The sequence below is a fragment of the Pezoporus wallicus genome, unplaced genomic scaffold, assembly GCF_028554395.1.
Source record: "Pezoporus wallicus isolate ANWC-B61680 ecotype Strahan unplaced genomic scaffold, APGP_CSIRO_Pwel_v1 contig_5879, whole genome shotgun sequence".
In the NCBI taxonomy this organism is placed as follows: domain Eukaryota; kingdom Metazoa; phylum Chordata; class Aves; order Psittaciformes; family Psittacidae; genus Pezoporus; species Pezoporus wallicus.
Window position 1 is genome coordinate 2,082,067 of NW_026637549.1, and position 20,406 is coordinate 2,102,472.

A 20,406-nucleotide genomic window follows, 5' to 3' on the forward strand; every position below is an offset into this window, starting at 1 on the left:
GATTCATTTGGAGCCAGTTACTTTGAGATTTTTAATGCACACTACTGATACAGATAACACATTTTCAATTTTGGTAAGTTTTCTAATAAAGGCTTTACAGTGTTTAATCAAGGAAAGGGTTTGTCATTGTTTCCATATAGATGTCACCTAGAACACATGTACGGAAGTGATATGTGGGCTTTGCATATTGAACTTTTTTAACATGGCCTGAAATTTTGTTTATAGAAGAACAAAATATCAAGTCTTTAAAATGCTGGGTAGTTAGAGTAGGAGCAAGTAGAAGTTACGTTTATGTTGCCTATGTTTTTTCTTCTGCTTTTTTCTTGGAGAAGTCTTCAGAATTTTTTATTTGTAGCAGTCCTTTGAAGACTGACAAGGGAATGCTCTCAGGCTGACAAAGTGTCATTACCTTTTTCTATTATATTCCCTGCTGTCCAATGAACTGCTAAAACTTGTTTCTTTTCTCCTCATTTAATTCTTAATTAAGATATCGACAACATACGAAAATAAATAATGAAAAATTTGAATGCAGATTCACTGGAAGTATCATCAACAGCAACTCTTTCCAGAACAAGTTTTCCACTTTGGCACAAATTTTCATCCATCTGTAGGATGAATGAGTTGCTCACTTTAGGCTCAGCTGAAATTGTTTACACTCTCTTTGTTTGAAACAATAAATCTAGAAGTTGCATATAAAAACTGTGCACAAACGAACAATATTTTGGTTGTAAGGTAAATTGCCCTGAAGTTAGGGCAAGTGAGATTTATGATTGCTTGCACAATGAATCCCTTTTGCATATGCTTTAAGATAGAGTTGTTAAATAAATGAGCACCTACTATTCTGTACCTTTGTTTTTCTCAATATAGAGACAATCAGGTTCAGATTGTTACTATAAGCCAGCAATAAAGGCTAGTTTCAAAGTTTCTGCCAAAGCCTGAAAAACAGAGGAAATACTTGTTCCTCTACCTTTCTTTGTATACAATATTTTTCTGTTATCCTCTTTTCTGTAATGAAAAGCAAGCTTAAACAGCAAGACCTCTGTTGTTAGAAGCTGCTGATAGAAAAATGGCGCTGTGTGTGGAGCCCTAGATTTCTTGTTTCTAGAATTGTAATTTCAGATGAAATAAAAATGGGTTTGATTTTCCTAATTGTTAAATTTGTAACAGCAAATTGTAACAGCAGGTCTCTTATGTATTTCAACTGGCCATGAAAAGCCACGACCAGAAATTCAGACAGTGCTATGATCCAAATATTAAATTGCATGCATTATATAGTAGTCCCATAGAACAGACAACAGTCATGTTGAAACAAATTTCTCTTGAACATTTCCAGACACAGTGAAGATGTGGGAAGACCCAGTACAGCATGTTTAAGAAGTAAAAATATCCTAGTCTGAAGGGGTCACAAGTACTATTCCTGCCTGTTCTTGGATGACAGAAACAGGATAGGATGAAAAAAGAAACCTATTTTGTTACAACCCCCTCTGCCTGCTCACTCACACCTGTAACAGCCCTGCCAGTTGCACATACAGGATTTCACACCTCTTGAAAAAACATCATCCATGTCTTACTCTGATTTGCATAGATTTTAGCACTAACGATATGTATTTTACTAACAGCTACCACCACCGAATATCATCTTGTTTGAAAGTAACTTTTTTATCTGCCTGCAAGCACTAGTCTTCAGACATATTTTCTACTCAGATCTGAGCACTCAGTTCTTGCAGGTGTTATAATAAATACATGTATATGGAAAGGCAGTGTGAGTTTATTTGTGAAGACCCGTTAGATTAAGGCATGGTCTGGTAGGATATATAAGCGGATAAAGGATTAGAAGGAGTAACTGTTGTTAGCTCGTTGGGTCCAGATGAGTTCAGGAAACTGCTGTGCATCCACTGTAAAATCTTTGTTCTGGTTGATAAAATGTGGATTTCCAAATATGTGTTTGAACTTTTATGTGGATTTCATTCACAATTTCTAAACTGATTTTACTATGGTTAAAAGAAGAGAAATGTTCGCACTTAGTTGGCTAAAATTTGCTTACATTTCCAGAAGTATAAATACATTACACCCATGGAATAACTTCAGATTTTGTTTCTGTGGCAGTATGGTTGTATGAATAAATGGCAAGTAATTTGATTACTCCCAGGTAAACCAGCTTATTGTCACGTACCTGCTTATTTAAATACCTTATTTGTTTTGGCTGTTATCACCAACATTTTTGTCTATGCATACAGATCTGTCACCTGAAGCACATTGTATTTTCAATTCAGTGCCAGCTGCTTATGTTTAGACCTTGTCTGAGTTACTAACAAGTCACTGAGAAATCCAGAGCTCACAGTAGACAAAATCTGAACCATTTTCATGTCAGTGTAGCTGTGGAACTGCCTCATATTTCTCTATATAAAAACTATGCAAAAGTATATCCCTGGTGAAGAATTCAAAAATGCTCTGCATCCCTTTGCAGTAATATGACCCTAAACCTTCTCTGCTGTATTTGTTTTCTGACCATTCCTGGTGGTTATAAGAAAAACTAATTCCTTGACGATGTTTAGTTCCCTATTCATTTTTGCTCTAGCTCATCCACTCAGTCATCCAGTAATTTTGCTTACATACCTTCATTGTCTTTAAGTCACAGATGTATTTATTTGTCATCTTATTTAATAACAGTCTCTTTTATTAACCCAATGCACTTTTATCCTTTTCCTAATTCTCTCATCTCATTTTTTGTTTTCTTCCATCTTTCTCTCATGTGCAATTAGTATAAATTAATTACCTCTAACATAGTGTCCTGCTGTAAAATTTAGGTAAAAACAGTGGGAAGATGCTAGAATTTTGGTCAATGACCATTTATGAAATAAAATCAGTGCTTTGGACAAAACTGAGAATGACTAGAAAGTGCATCCTTCCTGCTGGAGTGACTATTAAATTCTCTGATGAGTGGAGCTGTTCTGATTTTGACATATTTCGTCATTCTTCTCTATGTATCTGTAATAAGACCATCAAACACTCCTGTTGTCAAGTGTTTCTAAGAGACTTTGCTGTGAAGTTCGGATAATTTTTGCCAAAGCTTTCAGCTGCGGCAGCTCTTCAGCTTTGTCAGAAGGAAGAATAAATGCAATCCTGATGTTACAGTTTGGTATATGTTGTTTGCTAAGTTTCTGGAGCCACTAGGGAGCTTTGAGCTCTGGAAGCAGGTTATTTTACTTCTAGCTGTTCAAACTCTGGAGGGAGAAACAGTAGCTATTCTGGTAGTAGATTTTCAGGATCTCTATTTCAAAAAGCCAATGTACTGTTTTCTCTTGAAGAAAAAAATTACTGATGTTGCTCAAGAAACAGTATCTTAACATAATGAATGATTTTTGCCCTGTTATGAACTTCCCACTTTTAAGAAGAATGACTAAGATGACTGTGGTAGTGCAGCTGCAACAACATCTGGAGTCCTCAAGTTACCTTGACACTAGTTAGCTGGATTTAGATCCGAGTGTAACACAGAAATGTCATTGTTTGTCTTAATATTTATATTGTTCAATGAAGATTTCCAATTATTTTAGGTCTACCAGCACTCTTTAATACTGCTGTCATGCTCTGGTAACAGCAGTGATAGTGGTTATTTTCTAGCTTATGGATCCTGTAGAACTGGGTCACTCCCAAGTGACTCTGCTCCTCACTCTCAGAAAATCCAGAAAGCAGTAGTCCATGGCTGCTCAGCCACCTGAAAGCATTTTTCGCCCAGGCCTAGTGATCACTGGTTTAAGTTTTTCTAAGAAAAGGTAGAAAAACACTGGCAAAAGAATTCCATTAGGGTTTTTTGAGCACTAGCTCTCAAGCAGTAATTAGTGCGTCACCACTTGGCTGCAGAAGCTCACAAAAGGGCTCTTTCTGAGAACTGTATACCAGAGGACTGGAAAGACAGGGATGAGATATTCAATATTCTAAGAAAAGATTTTATTCTCATACTGGTTTCTGGGGAGAAGAATTTCTGGGGAAACAGAAGCCACTCCTTTTCCAATTTTCTCCTTCCAGATAACAAGTTGTATTGTATATGAAGCCTTCTCATTCACCCAGCAGCCAAACCTGGCCCTAATGTCTACTAAATGAATAAATAGAACACCTTCAGTCTTATTCTTCAAAAATTTTACATATCTGTGATGAGGATAAGTCATATATTTCATTCTGAGGAACAGCAAATAATAGCCTTCTACATATATAACATAGTGTCAGTCTTGCCTTCACCTGAGGCCCATACGCTTCCTTATCACCTTGTCTTGTGCTCCTAGCAGGTTAAGGCTCATGCAAACTCTGCTGTGGAATAACAAGTGACTAGGTTCTGACATAACTCTTCTATTTGGGAAGAAGGCTGGTTAGAGCCACCTATGTCATTCAAATGGCAGCTACAGTTCCTTTTACTCTGTGGGGTTTTATCCACCATTTCAAGGCATCTGTGTGTCCTTTTAATAGCACGAAAAGGGACAAAGGGGCCTTTGTATTGATTGAAATCACATCCTTAATTCCTACAAGTTTTTGTAATAGAACAGCATAATAGAAAGTTGCTCAATGTATTTTACTTTGAAATTGCAATTAATCAAAAGACTGTAAGGAGTCAGACCCCAAACCTGGTTTCGATACCATTTCCTTTAGTGAGTTTTACACATTACCTTTTCAATAAGTGGTGACAGCCAGTGCATTTCTGGGTGATTATAGCATATGTCAGGTGGGGTTAACAGGCACAATGCCAGAGGGAGAGTGAGTAACTACTTGAGATGTACAGTAATCCCTTAGAAACACACTGCCTTATTCCCTCCTGATATTATAAAATGAGGTTTATTAAACAATGTGATCTAATTCCTGAGGGGCACTAGACCTCTGATATTAATACTTAGGTCACCAGGAGACTTGATGCCAAATTCATCAGGAAATAGAGTATTTACCTCAAGTCTATCAACCTACAAGGTCTCATCCCTGATACGCTTATTGTATCTATGTTCTTAGTCTTGGAATGGTGAATGACCCACATCTGGAGGCCAGGTCTTTAGATAATGGTACATGCTGATTAACACTGGCTAAGGAACTAGCACTTAATTTAATGTGATATGTTGATGTGGCAGGGTCAATAAATGACTGCAAATAAAGTGAGAGGCTTAATTTTTAGATTCTGAGAAACTGTGTATGTTGGAAAGATCATTTAGTCCTTGCTGCTTTTCTTGGCAGAATTTTGTAGACCATCTTCAGAAAATGGCAGTCAGTTCTCAGCTTCTGAGTGATGGGCTTTAAATCAGATCCTTTGTATTAGTCTCTTGGGTCAATTCAAAATTAACTGACTTGGCTTTTCATCAGTTAAAAAAAGAAATAAGCCTAGATCTTCCCATCAGATTGTTTTCGGCCATAACTTGGTGCCCACATTTTAGCTATACTCATTTATAATAGCAGAAACTTTGCCCCAGATATTTAAAAAATGTGTCAAGTTGATTTTATAGGCAGTAGCATTATAATAAACTTCTCCAACCTTAATCAAGCTTACTGGTTTATTTGGATAGTCAATAGTAGTATCTGATTTTCATTCCAGCATGGATTAGAAACAAATTCCTCATACTTTGAATTATTTTTTTTATCAGATGTCTTATTTTCTAGCCAACCCCTTACTGAGTCTAGACTCAGATTTGGAGATATAATCATCTGTAATTTGTAACATCAGATACATATATTGTGAATCTGTTTAAATCAGGGAACTTGATCAGATTTGGAAGAAGTTATTGTGATAACTGTAGTGATACTTGCACTATCAGCTTGGCAGATTTCACAACATGTGGGATAGATTTTCAGTAGATGTTTAACAGCCTGATTAGACTATCCTCATAGAATTCCTTTAGAGGAATTTTTAATCCGGGGGATGGTGGAGAGAGAGAAAGAAGGAAAAAAAAGGCCCCCAAAACCCATAGAGAATTTCCTCACCACCCAATGAAGCCTTTTTCAGAGAGAACTGAACCTAAGATTCTTTGCTGTTTGCAGGTCTACATTTCGTCTCTTGGCTTCCTCTTTCTGAAGCAGAACAGCTACATGTTCCTGAAAAAAAAAAAAAAAATAAATAAATAAAAAATGAAGAACTCTGGGAAGGATAATCTTGCTTCCTCGCCAGTTTTACTTAGTCGAGGATTTACTAAATAGGAAGCAAAATAAAAGAGGGAGAAGAGGGAGAGGATGGCAGGACAGGGGAGAAATTATTACTTAGGCCAGGTGTGAAGCAGAGATAGAGAGGCTGTGAGGAAACCAAGAAGAAAGGAAGCCATGGAGCAAATAGCTCCATGCTATTTGTCCAGCCAGTTTTGGGAATATCCAAAGGTTCCTGTTTTGTCTCTAGCAGCTGAAAATGATGGTTTAATATTTTCCTTCTTAATCCACATGACAGCACTATAACAGTTCTGAAAACATCATCATTGTTTTGTACATCACTGTGACCTTTCCTGGAGGATGCAGAATCCCTGCTGCTTGATAGTACAGGGTACAAAAGAAACCCTTTCCTATTTTTTTAGTATGAATTAGATGGGAGAAGAGTTTGGGGGAGTCATCTTCCTCCATGTGTTTTCTCTGAGGAACATTTTGTCAGGTGGTCACTGATGTCACCGTGTGGTGGAGGTGTACAAGTTCCTCCTTCCCAGGGTACTAAGCACATGCAATGGACTATATAACGCGTTTGGATACATACATATCTAGAGTTAAAGATGCCCAGACCATCCTACTGAACATTTTCAAGGTGACCATTTCCTGTAGTGAGACAGGTTTACATTATTTGGCTTTCAAAGAGGTAGCCTATGTATCCTTGAATATGTACTTAATAAAGATTTAATAAGTTAAATTCAGTGTAGCAGCTAAAGAGCAGCTAATTATGAAAAATGCATTACTGTAGAACTAACAGGCATACAATAAAAACATCTATTACATAAATTGTTAATCCATAAAAAATGCATTCCTGAGACCATTGATATTTATTTAACATACAATTACTGTCTAATTTAATCTAAATTAAATGCTTGCTTGATACATGTAATTTGAAGTGTTGCTGAGCTTCCTTCTCCAGTATTAAAAGCAAGAAATCAGCAGCTAATGCCTGGAGGCCAGATCTCCACAGTTTGAATTCAGGTATCTCAACACTAACATTCATAATTTCAGCCATTTGCAAAATGTTTTTCATAAGAATGTATTTGGCATTAAAATCTCCTTTCCCCCTCACTCAGGGCCACATCCTGCCAACAGACTTAATCCAGATAAAGTTTTGATTGAATAAAACGTCCTGAATTAAAGACCTGTGAAGAAAATGTGCTCTCTTATCACAGAATACAAGCTTTGCAAAATGTTCTAGCTCCTGCCAGTGCTGGAAGGGTAAATTATCATTTGACTCCTGTATGGACATATTTATTTAGGACACGTAGCCTGGTGACTCAGGAAGTTATGTAAAAACTGACCCAGTTAATTTTAGATGCTATTGTTGGAAGAATATCAGTGAAAATTAATCAAATAGTCATGGAGGAACCGCAGGGAAGGAGTGTAGAACACTGGTGGGTAGACTTTTGGCAGCAGTCATTGCAACAGTTTTAATGAGAGGAAAACACATTCTCAAAGTAAATTAGACAGTAATGACTTGATTAAATGGTAAATAATAGTTAAATACATGCTTGGAGGTCCAGGACAGAGACTGTGGAGTTTTTGTTGTTTTGTGTGTATTCCTCTCCAGGCTGCTCTGAGTAGCCAGAGGAGCTCACCGGCACTCTGCCTGTAATTTAGGGTCAGATTGTAGCTTTTAAGACACTGAAGCTGAAAGAGTTGCTGGGGCCCTGCTGCTAAGGCTGAGAAAGCTGAGGCTTTCTCTATAACTCCAAAGCTTTGCCAGCCTTTCTGTTGTTGATATGTCCTTGTTCCTCCACCAGCTGCCTCCCCTGAGCAAGGGCCAGCACCGCAGCTCTGCTCTGCCTGCTGTTGCCCAGAAGAAGGACTGTGCAGGAGACATCTGCTCTCCTTATGCACAGCGGGGGAGAAGGAAAGATTCTGTCTTCTGCTGAGGCAGATTTTGTCCCCACTAGTTGGGTGTTTGCACATTTGCGGGTGAGAAAATTGGGCTACATATATGACTGTTTAGGCAAACAGGGAGCGCTGCAGTGCTAGCTGGGAATGTGCCCCATCCATATGGTTTCTTTCCCTGTCTGCTGAGGAAAGGATGTGTAAAGAATAACATTCAAAAGTTGTATTAATTCTCAAATGTTTCTTTCTCAAAATGGGAGGCTGTACACACAAACTCTGACTTGTTAGCTCTGACTTAGTCTGACTCTGACTTCATCTACTCATAATACACAACACAGTTGTGTTGTGTGAGTCCATTGGAGGGGAACAGACCTGCTTAAGAGGTGTTTTACCTGCTGTTTGCCACTTTCCTATTCAAATTGTCACAGTAAGGATACCTCAAAAACAAAAATAGAAAACTGAAATAACTCTGGATTCCCTTTTTATAGGGTTTAAGATTATTTCTTGGTTGTCAGTAAATCCAGGTATAGTTGGGATTTCATATATAGTTGGTGGCTTTGGGATAGTGAGGCAGAAGATTCATCTATGTTATTCCTTGCTGCTTGGCAGAACTGTAAGGAGCGCATGGGGAGGGAGCTTGTCTGTCACAAAAAAAAAAAAACACCAAACAGGGCTCTTACTGGGACACTAAAAGATGAAATACTTGCTTAGATTATAATTCAAGTCATCAGCAAACTGTGTCCTTCAATAACAGCCTGGCAGCTTGATTATTAGTTAATACTGATAATCTTTTTACTTCTCACAGTAGAATATTTTCTTACATAAGGCTGCATATTGTATCTCAGCACTAATGGGGGGAAAGGATATAATTAAAAAGTACATGTTATGGTTTTGATTTAAAAGTTTATATTTTTACTTCAAAGGTCAGTGGATAACAGCTCGTATGCTGCATATTTCTCCAATGCATAACATGGCTTATAATGGTTTTAGTTTTAATCTAGTCTGTTTTACTTAGGTGTACAATCATGCACCCACAGATTTTTGTCAGGCAAATGTAAACCAATTGGCAAGTATGATTTTCAGAACTACTTGGTAGTGTTTTAATGTTGTTTCTTGCATAAACCAGAGGTTTATTATTGGTTTTAATAGGATCGTAGCAAATGAATATTAAGAGCTTTTGCAAATTCTACCCTCAATGTCTAAATATTTGATCTATGAAAGGAACAGATACTTTTAACATTTAAATTACAGAAAATATGAAAATAATAATTGGCACAAAACCACGCTCAGAATTTCCTGGCACACTGCTGAGCCCAATTTTAAAAAATGCTGCTTCTCTGAAGTACAAATTCACTGAGCAGATTTATAAGAAGATTAGAGAAATACCCCTGTATGTATAACCTTTCCTCATTTATTGACTGAAATGTTTGGATTTTTAAATACTGATTATTATTATTATTAATATTATTACACTGTCACATATTATTATTATTAATAATAATAATATGTGACATTTTTACTTATGTTTATGGGCACAAATAATTGTGACTATTGCCAGGACCATTTCAAACCAGGATTAGTAGATGCCTGTCATTGAGTCAGGACCTCAGACTCTAAACGGCCTGAAGACACCTGCAACCTCTAAAAAGCAATGCCCGCTTAAGGCTGGACTGAAAATCAAGCAGTGACGCATTAACATGACTTTCCATTTTATAACTGAACATTTACTGTTTCTATAAAATGCCACTAATCTATAAATATTATTCACTACTGCAAAAATCTGCAGTTTTAGAATACAGCAAATCCTAACGGAAAACATCTTTTAAGCCAGCATCACAATTGGCACCTTTTTCAGCAGGCACAGTAGAAGGGCCAAGAACTGCTGCTGATTTCTAGACATTCATGTAACTTGGAAGGTTCAGGATTAAAAACGCTTTTCTGACTCCTTTCTCACCTTAAAGTTAGCCAGTGGGATGTCAAATATGTGCTTGATCTCCTCATATCAGGGAAGATGACTGATTCATTTCGTGGTGCCTGTTACTATTTTCTTCTTGTTTTTCTTAATTATTTGGCACGCAGTAGAGCCCATCTTAAAACCATTACTTGACTGGGATTCCTTTCTTTCCATTTTGTTACTTCTGCACTCCAGGGGATTTCCTTGAGGAAGCTAATATCTTTCCTAGGTTGCTGCAGTGGCACAGGATCCAAGTTTCTTTGTTAAGAATTTCCATAACTCATTCACCGGCAATGTTGGTACTGTTGACTCCCTTTCTAGCAAGTTACCTTTACTTTCTCAGGGTAATTACACTGACGAAAAGCTTCAGTCTTGTTGGTTTGGTTTGGCAACGTTTTATCTTGTTACTGTGCTCTCTGATTGGAAAGATTCTTTCTGTATGGCTCATTACATCCTGACTCAGACAGGGATGATTATTGTAATTTTGATACTAGGAAAATCATTAGGAAATTAGACAAACTAGCATCATAACAATGTCTACAAGTTATATTATGCATGGTTGCCTAAAAGAAGAAAAGGGCATTGAGAGAACCTTTATATTAATTGCCACACATACCTCAGAAAATTGAGATGCGGCAGTATCAATATTTGAGGTCTCACAAAATTTTCAAAATGTGCAGGGGAAACATGGTAGAGCTTTCTCTTCATCACAGAAGCTGTATATCACAAAGGATAGTGTTGACTTAAAAGAGCTCTTGGATTCCTCAGAGACCCAGAGGGTGAGCTGTAGATGTGTGGAGTCTGTGTCTGTTCATTCTTCTTCATTTCCTTTAAATGCTGTATGCACAATTCACTTTACGCTGTTGGCACTCTCTTACTACAAATCCAAAGAACGCATGTGCAACATGCAGACAGAAATAAATCCTGTAGGTAAAAGAAAGTAGAAATTGGCTGAAGATCAAAGGTTATCCTCTTTCCACTCCTTCTTTCACTTTTATTATCCTGTCTAAATTCGGTCTTTTGTAGAGAGGATTGGGTGGGGATTTTTTTCATGAGGAAAGGTTGAGCTTAAATAAGAGTTTAAGGTTTTATTCGTTTTTCAAACCTGTATGCAATTTGAACCACAATAGAAGATTGTGGAGTAGCTTAAGGAAACAATATTTCACCTCAAGTATTCTGTGATCATTCATAGATTAAGTGACAGACAGGGGGTGTTGGGGTTTTTGTTGTTTGGTTGGTTTGGTTTCTTTTTATCTGCACACTAAAACAAATCTGATATCATTAAAGTCCCTATTCCAAAAACAGTTGGGCATGTGATTAACAAAGGCCTAAGATGTAAAGAGAACTAATTGTGAGATTGCTTGTTTGCCAACTCAAGCCTTAAATCTGTGTATTGGAAAATGTCTCTAGAAAATAAGCTTGCGATTTTTGCATTGATTTTTGTATTGAATTTTTGACGACCTTCTTCACTGAAACATGGTAAAAAGATGTTGGTTTTTCCATCTTTGTAGAGCCCCAGGTTTTAGCAGATACCTTCTAAATGCTTTATTTAAGGTTATGAAATACACTGCAATGAGTACTGATGACCGTCAGTAGAGCAACTAGCACACCTAGCACAGACCAAGTGGAAAAGTTGTGGTGGGTATTTAACTTCAATACTTTTGAAGCTTTACTTATCATTACTCACTGAAAGGAGATTAATCAAAACCAACAGCTCTCCTTAGGAAACTACCACAAAACTTCTCTCCAAAATCTTCACACCAAATTAACACTTTTTTGTTCAATTTTACTTGTCATTAAAAATGAAATAAATTAATTTTACATGATTCACAGATGAAAACTCTGTGGTAGCGCTCATGTAGTTATAGATCACATAAAATGAAGTACTATTGATTTTGGCTGCTGTGCAGTTGCTTAGAACATTACTGGTCAGAAGTGAGTGGCACTGGTAAAGATATCTACAAAGTTCTGGATAGTTTCAACTTATACAAAAACCTTGAATTAAAATAAGTGTTAGTGCTGATTCCAAAACACTTCAAAATGAAGCTAAGAGTTAACATGTTTCTACTATTTTTCAGTCTATGGTTGCACACTATACACAAACCCCAAATACAAGGGAAAAAGCAATTTCTAGATAAAAATTTTGTCATCTCATTTGAAAAATACAATTATCACATCTTAACTACAAATATTTTTTGTCTTATCAAAGCTATAAGTGCCAGGGTTATGTCAGATCTCCCTAAATAACATGGGCATAAGTTACATTGATATGCAAATAGATAATCCAGGATGATAATGGTTAATGATGGTAAGAAGAGAAATAACCTCATGTTTCAATTAATCTCAGGCTATTAGGGATCAGCAAGAGGGGCATTATCTCACATCTGTCACATACAGAATTCCATATACCTAACTCCAAAGCATCTACTATGGGCCAGTCAGAAACAGAATATTGGACCAAATGGATCCCATGATCCCTGTACAATATCTGTGAACTTTTATATTCTCATGCAGCAGATGTGAAATATGCCAGTAATGTCTGTTCTGCTTTAATTATTTGCACTACTGTATTTGAATACTAGGTTTTGGTCACCTAACCAAGCAATTGCTGAAGCTAGCGGATGGCCGTGTTGTGCTGGCACTGGAGGGAGGACATGACCTTACTGCCATCTGTGATGCATCTGAAGCCTGTATAAACGCCCTTTTAGGAAATGAGGTAAAACACAAATCAGAGGAGATGAAGAAAATGACCTAAACTTGCTGAAACTCCTATCTTTGATTTTCTTTTAGTAACAATGGAATCAGCCCTTTTTTCATTTGCTACAAAATCCATGCAATTTGAACACGTCTTAGAAATAAACAGACTTCAGATGAATTGGTTTGGATAAATACCTCTAAATGAGAGGATTTTACAAACCCTTTAGTGTGTGCCAAAATTATTGCCAGTTCTGAGTAATATTTAATACCTCAAAATTGCTTTTTGTGATGTACTGAATACCAGACTTAACATAATCGGTAGTTATTGGTGTGCATATCATCTATCAGGATCAGAACTTCCAGACTATCATGGGAAAAAAAAAGATGCTTTTTGCAAGGTATCTGGTAATTTTAGGAATTGTATATTGCAAAAGCACATTTTTTCCAGTATTTTGACACTTTGACTGGCTTGTGGAAGAACCTATTTCACAGGCTTTTGAAATTGAACAACAATAGTAATAAAAGTGTGTCCAAGACTTCAAAAAAATATTTTGTTATAAATGACTCATTTGTATGTAATTTAAATGGAGTTTCCAAAAATTTATCAAACACTATATGTTATTTAAAAACTTTTGAGACTGGACTATCAGGCTAAGTAAATATGAATAAATTATATTTATGGACACAAACACAAGATAAGCATTCATATTAGTGAAAATTGTTCTGTTGTTTACAAGAAAATATCTTTTTTTCCCATAAATGTGATGAGAAGGAAAATAAGCTTGCTGAAGGTGCAGCCAACACAATTTATGAAACGACAAAAGCCTTTACCATAAACTGTGAATTTTGCAAGATCTTGTTATAAAGTGCAGTGTGTTACTTTCTTTCCCCCAGGGAGGTGGTAGTAACTATGTAATCTCTCCAATCAAATGTAAGCCAAATTGTAAGCTAGTCTGCCAGTTCCCTTATGCTTTGAGCCTTTATACCTATGTGAATAATGTGAAGTAATGTGTCTTCTGATTAATATTGGATAGAAGGATTTTCTAAATGTTCTTTTAGGCCCTTTTACGACCCATCGAGAAAAATACTTTCATGGTTATTATTTTTTATGTTATACATGTAAAGAATAAGTGATAGCTTTTTCAAAAATATTTTCAGAAATGTAAAGAAGTAGTCACATTAAAAATAAAAAAAAAAAATTGAAGCTTTAATTGGGTTTTATCTGATATCATCTTTGATAGGCCTGTAAGGAGAGTTTTCCAGTGTGGTGATATGCATTACTGAAAAAGATGCTCAGCTCAATGTTGGTCCTTTTATTTAGGTTCTGAAATAGAGATTGCAAAACCTTAGTTTGAGGCATCTGGCAGTCTTAAGTGAATGCAGTATTGCCTTCATGATCAGCTACTATTGCAGGGCACTCTTGTTGATACTCTTTGTAATCATCTTCTCTGTGGTAGTATCTTATAGCACCAGTGGCTTTTCATAGCCCTTCTAAACCCACTCTGAATTTGCACCTTTGTGGAACTAACGCAAATGGTACAATGCTGATGATGTGATGTGTCTTTCTTTGTGTAGGTTCCTGGGTCCCTCTATCCATTTATGACCATTTGGTGGTGCTACCCATTTATGAAAACTGCCTTGTTTTGCTTTAACGCTGTGTCACACCCACCTACTGCTCTGCTGTCACCGACTAGCCACTACCCAAGATAAAATACTGATTGTGAGCAAAAGGAATGGGATAAGTGTACTAGAATAGAGACTTTCTTCAGTTTTATTTTTGAGTTATTAGAGACCAGGAAATTTGATAAATTGTGAGTCTACCTTTTTGCAAAATATAGCAAAGCAATATTGAGACAGAAATTCAGTAACTGAGAATTAAGACAAACATAACCATGCAGCCATTTTTATTCCACTTGTAAAAGAACGCGATCATTAATAACTTGAAACATCTCATGCAGTATGCATTATTCTCATGTGCTTCTACTCACAGCGTTGTCTTTGGTGGCAGTCATTAAATGGTCTGGTGCAGCAGAATTTCAAAGAGAAAATATGCTGTGGCTGCTAAGAAGAGAAAAATACTCCAGAGAGGATGTTGTTACCACAACTATCGTAAGAAACTGATGTTTGCTTAAAAGAATGACTAAAGGTGTTGCCAAGGAGCAGACACTAATGAAGAAGTCTGATACCTACTTAGCAGTTAGAAATCAGTGCATCTGTTGACATCTATAGACTTATGGCAATGTACACCACATGGCCCATAGCATATACATTGCTTGATTTCAGCATAATATTCATGAGCTTGCACAGTACACCCCAAGCATGTTCCTGTCAAGGACAAAAAAAAAAAATGTTTTTCTTCAAACAACCAATTATTGTAATTCAAGGATGCATTCTTCCCGGAATGCAATTATTTACAGGTGATTAATAGGATAATTATAACCTGTTATCTGCCCCCTTCACTTTTACAAATAATGGTATATAGTGCAACCTTGGTTTAAAAACATTGGCAAAATGTTCTTCAGTTTCTAAACACCATACATGTAATTGAACTCAAATTAGAAAGGTTGGGAAAGGCCTTTGTAAGGTACTCTGCACTTTGTCAGATGTATTTATTCATGTGCTGAGGAGAATTTATAAACATTTTGTTGTTTTTTTTTTAACTTTTTCTTTTGTTTTGTTGGTTTTGGCCAGGACTTGTCAATACAGAAATTCACTGCTTCATATGTCCTATTACCAGCAGAATAACATTTTTTAAAAGAGTAATAGTAAAACTTGCCGCAACTTCCAGCTTTCATGAAGAGCTGGTCTGATATACAGAAGTAACATCAAACTTACAAGTGCAAAATGATTTATTTTCTTAATTTGTCTCTGAATACCAAGATGGAAAACAGGTTGACATCCAAGATAGATATATTTTGCTCTTATTTATATGTGGCGTGTAGTACGATGATCTGTTTAGCAACCTGACTTCTTACTCTTCTCTTAACAAATGCAACTGGAGCCACTAGGAAAAGAATACATTATCAAGTTAATGTTTTTTAAATAATTTGAGTATGGCACAGGAAATTCCTGCATATAGTTGTGGATTTTGAAGACTAACCAAAAAAAACTATTAAAAGGTCTCTTTTTCTTGCAAGAGATCAGAATTTAAATGAGCTATCAGCCCCATCTATACTTCTGAGGTCAATACTTCTGAGAAACATCTGATTATAATTGTTGGTTTTCTCTGATCGAAGGCACTTACATTCTAAATTGTTTCTTTCTAAGACACAGCTCCCTAAATAGAGGTTCCTAGTGCCTGGATACCTTAAGGTAGCCAGGACATCAGCACAGGACTCCTAATATAACACAGAAATTGCAGGAGACGCATATCTTTTCTGAGCAGCAGCTGAAAATCAGGCAAAACACCTTATAATATCTGAAATTTCTCAGTCTGGTTTGTTTGCATGAATCTCTCCTTAAACGATAAGAAATATAAAAAGGAAATTCTAGAAGTAAAGGTAAGGATAAATTTTATAAATACCAAATTAATTAGAAAGTTTACATATAATTTTTTTTAAAAAAGCATTTCAAGATTTTAGGTTTCCTTGTCTATGTGTCTGTCCATGTCACACTGAGAAGAATCCATTTGACCATTTGCAAAGCTAATTGGGAGCACTGTATGTTATCTCCTTGGAAGGAAACCTTCCGAAGAGGTGAGAAGAGATTAAGCAGCTGGATTCCCTTGAAATCCAGAATAAAAACATGGAAATCCTTCTGGACAGTAAAAAAGCAGGATGAGCATCAGTTGCTTTAAAATATCCCTAAATTTTCTCAACATGATTTGAGAACTTCGCCATTAAAAAAGCATCTATCAAAACAAAGGAAATGTTGGATTCAGGTAATTAGGACAGAGACACTGTTTATAAGCCTAAGCATTTCTGAAATTATGATATACTCTTATGCTTAAAACTCAATTCTTCTACATTTTTTCACAGATTGGTCATACAGTTTCTTTTTCAAGTATATATAGATGTATATATTACTTCAATTAAGAATTACTTCAATTACTTCAATTAAATGTTGGGTTTTGTATGTAATTCCAAGAAGTGTGTGAAGATTGGGTTTAATATCAAGGTGTTTCCCCAAAATCTTTGTTATGGAGAGTGGAAATTCCACACTATTTTGCCCATCCTAGCTTCGATGCTATAAAGACAACTGCTTTATCTTTCAGTGTCAGGTGGCGGTGAGTATGGCTGCTCTATACATGCAAGGGTAGGTTCTGGTTTCTTTCCTCCACATTACTTTTGAAGAGACACTACTTGGATTTAAAAAGCCCTCAGGGATAAGCTTTCTTTGAGTTCAGTATCCTAAATCCTGCAGCTTATTTCCAACATAATTGTGTTCAGCTGGGGGTTCTTCTGCAGCCAGAGACAGTAAGGAAGGATTCCTTCAGGCACGAAACTTTTTGAATCAAAATCTAAAGATATAATTCTTCCTTATTCACATCCCTTTTCAAGCAGCCAGATGGGGTATTTCCATGGGACACAGAAGTCAGTTTAACATCATGGTCCCTCTGATCTGCATAAAGGTTTGGGCATTGTCTCTTAACTCTATGTGGTACAGTAGTTTGCTGTGGCCTGTAACGAGTGATAATTGCTAGCAGATGGGGTCATGCTCTTCTTTGCATAAAGGAAACAGAGAAGTGCAGTCCACAGTGTGCTCTGCCCAGCGGGACCCTGCAACAAAGGCACAGAGAGGATGCATGTCTGCTCTCATTGACTGTGGCGGCCAAGGCTGAATTTGGCCATAAGTGCAAAAACATTTTTAAGTGACTAAATTTAACATCTTCTAGTAAATACTCTTCTGGCTTGAATTTCAGTCTGAAGCAGAATTTGACAAAACATTGTGATTGGTTGGCTCCCATGCATGCTTGAAAACTTATCCTGGACAATTTTCCTGCAGAGTGTGAAGTATGTGCTTCTTTCTTGCAATCTGTTGAGCTGGCATTTAGGAGGGGATGGTAATTTAAGTGGAAAGCTTGTACTCTGCAGCTTTCCTGTTGATGATGAAAAGTTGGCATTTTCTCCTTTGTGGAACTCAGTGTGAATCTGGGGTTGCTTGCCAGCTAGGCAGTGAGCTCTGCCAAGAGGGCCTGGACTGTGTTAAAAGGGGTTATTTACCAGAACAGGTAAGCATTTCTCTCTCCAAAATTGGAATATTCATGGAAGTGAATACGGCCTGAGATCAATTTTAGATTGCTTGGTAAACTTGGTCACAATCTCACATCCTGATAGTTAATCTGAAAATAATTAACACTGAGTCCAAGCCACCTTTCAACTGCTGCTTGCACAAACCCAGAGTCCAGAAATTGGTCCAGAAATAATTAGATAGGGTAGGAAACTGGAGCAATGTATGTGCCAGAGGTCAGCATGGTGACATCAAAGTCCACAAGGTGGGCAGCACTAGTCAGGAAGTTGTTTGGCCAAAGAATCAGAGAATATTCCAATACCAAAGTTACATAATTCTTAGGCATCCCTTGGTTTTCAGGGACTGGTAGGTGCTAATGACCCTTTGTGTCTTTGAACTTATTCCTTACTGAAAACTGACTTATATGCTATGTTGTAACAGTAGATCACAAAAATACCTTCCCAAAGTGCTTATATTTAAACAGAAAGTGCATAAACTTTCAGAAGATTGTTAATAGAAGAACAGAGAGGACCTGTGAGATCTTTGAACCTAGTCCTCTGTAATCATAGGTCACCCTAAAAGCAATGAAGTCCAGTCTTTGGGCTGATATGCTTCTCGCACAGTGCATCCAGGAAAGAGAGGTTCTAATGCTTCCCCCTGCAACCTAGGCATCCCTGAGGAGCCTGCCTGTCTTTTCCCCTTCCTCTGCTTATGTCAGGACTTTCCGTGCTCCTTACATTATGCTTGCAATTGCCTCACTCATCAGTTATCTCTAACTGCACAACAACCTTCACTGACGCTAATCTCGGTGCTTTAAAACATGACAGTGTTAAGGACAATACAGATATTGATAGAATTTCCAGCTCAGTACAGAATGTTGCAGTTTCAGATTCTCTCCGTGTTCCCAAGGATCAATTCATATCACTTTCTGGGCACATGAAATTTCCACCGTTAATTCCTTCTTCAAACATTTGTTGATACGCCTCTGGCAGACTTAGGCAGCCCAAGTAATTTTTGCCCATTTACATTGTTTTTCCTACTTTGAAAATGATTGGTGGACACAGTTTCTACTTTCATCGGCTACTTTAGTCACAAAAGCCTAATTCAGCCATGTGAAAACTTAGAAAATGTGACCCTTTGTGTCTGGTCCAAACAGTCTTTCCAGTGGTTTGGTTATTTCTGCAGACTTGGGCTGTTCTCTGAAAGATTTCTTTCCTGACAGTGTATTTCCAGTGCTCTTTTCAGCTTCCTTTCTGTTAGCCTCCAGATTTAATAGACTTCATGATCTGAATGCCAATAAGTGTAGGAGGGAAGGTGATGGTGCCATATATGCCAGGTGTAGAGTAATTTCTTTTGTTCACTGTCGGGTATAACTGCTGATATTTTCCAGGGACACCCCTGTGTCTATACAGTCATATCCAACCAGTGGACAGCTGCCAGCAGAAATCATTCGTTCAAATGCAGTCTCATTTCACAGTGTATAGAAATACCTGCCATAAGTCACTGGCTTTGTTTCTATGGTGGTTTTGTAATGGTACTGCATTTTGGGCTCAAGAGGATATATGATGTAATGAACTTACTTGTGGTGCTTGATAAGGTTTCCCTGATATGGAAGAGGATCCAAGGTCTGTCTGGCTATCACTGAGTGAAGAGGCAGAATAGTTCTGGAGCAGAAGCTCAGCTTGGGATACAAAAGGAAAGTTTTGTGGAAAAGAGTTAAGGAAATGATCAAACATGACTGTTATGCTCACATGACCTATATAGATCTGTTAGTAAAACTAACAGATGGAGTAAGGATTGGGATAATTGTTGTATGTATGTTTTTTCTTCTTGTCTTTAATGATTTATCATCTTATCCTGATTTCTAAACACACATCTGCCATTTCTAAACATTAACCTGATATGTCTAAATATTCAAATGCAGCCTACTTGTTAAAGAATTTATTCTGTACTGATTAAAGAGGTTTTATCGATATATTAGGAAAAAAAAAGACTTTTTGGCTCCTGCAAAAATCCAGCTCTGAACACAACAAAATATTCACCTTTTAATAGGATATTACTTCTAGCTATCTCTACATCAGTTGCTCCCAGCTTAATAATCTCAAGGTACTCAAAGGACAAAGTAAGACAGTTTTCTCACATCTTGCAGTCTAGCAATTACATACTTTGTACTATTATTCATACGGTTATAGCCCAGGGCTATTTTGTCCTACTTCAGGGGAGTGAATTGATCTTCAAAGCCTTGGGAATTAGGAAATTCTCAAAACAGAATCTTAAGCTACAGTTTGCTTCCTCTTCTGTGTTCCTGCACCCAGTACGACCAAACTAAACTTCAGATTTTGTCCTTATGCTAACCAAATGATAGATTGCTTTGAAAAGAAACTAACTGATAAAAGCAAGTTCTATTCATCTGTGTAACCCAAGGTATATAGTATTAAGACTGTTTCATGGATTATTGTTCTAAGATCTGTCAAGCTTGATCTGTTGGTGGGCATTTTCATACACAGTTTTCCCTGAGGTACCTGCAAGAGTTACCATATAGATGGTAACATCTACCATGTAGAATAACCTAC

At 37.0% G+C, this 20,406-nt stretch overlaps 1 protein-coding gene across 2 annotated transcripts in view; it reads left to right on the top strand.

Annotated features, from left to right (window-relative positions):
- The window catches only part of HDAC9 (histone deacetylase 9), a 385,328-nt gene that overhangs the window by 347,254 nt on the left and 17,668 nt on the right, over nucleotides 1-20,406 (top strand). For both annotated transcript variants that reach the window (XM_057406208.1, XM_057406209.1), the window contains exon 24: nucleotides 12,550-12,683. In XM_057406208.1, coding sequence (XP_057262191.1) covers nucleotides 12,550-12,683 — 134 coding nt within the window. The remainder of the gene's footprint in view (nucleotides 1-12,549; nucleotides 12,684-20,406) is intronic.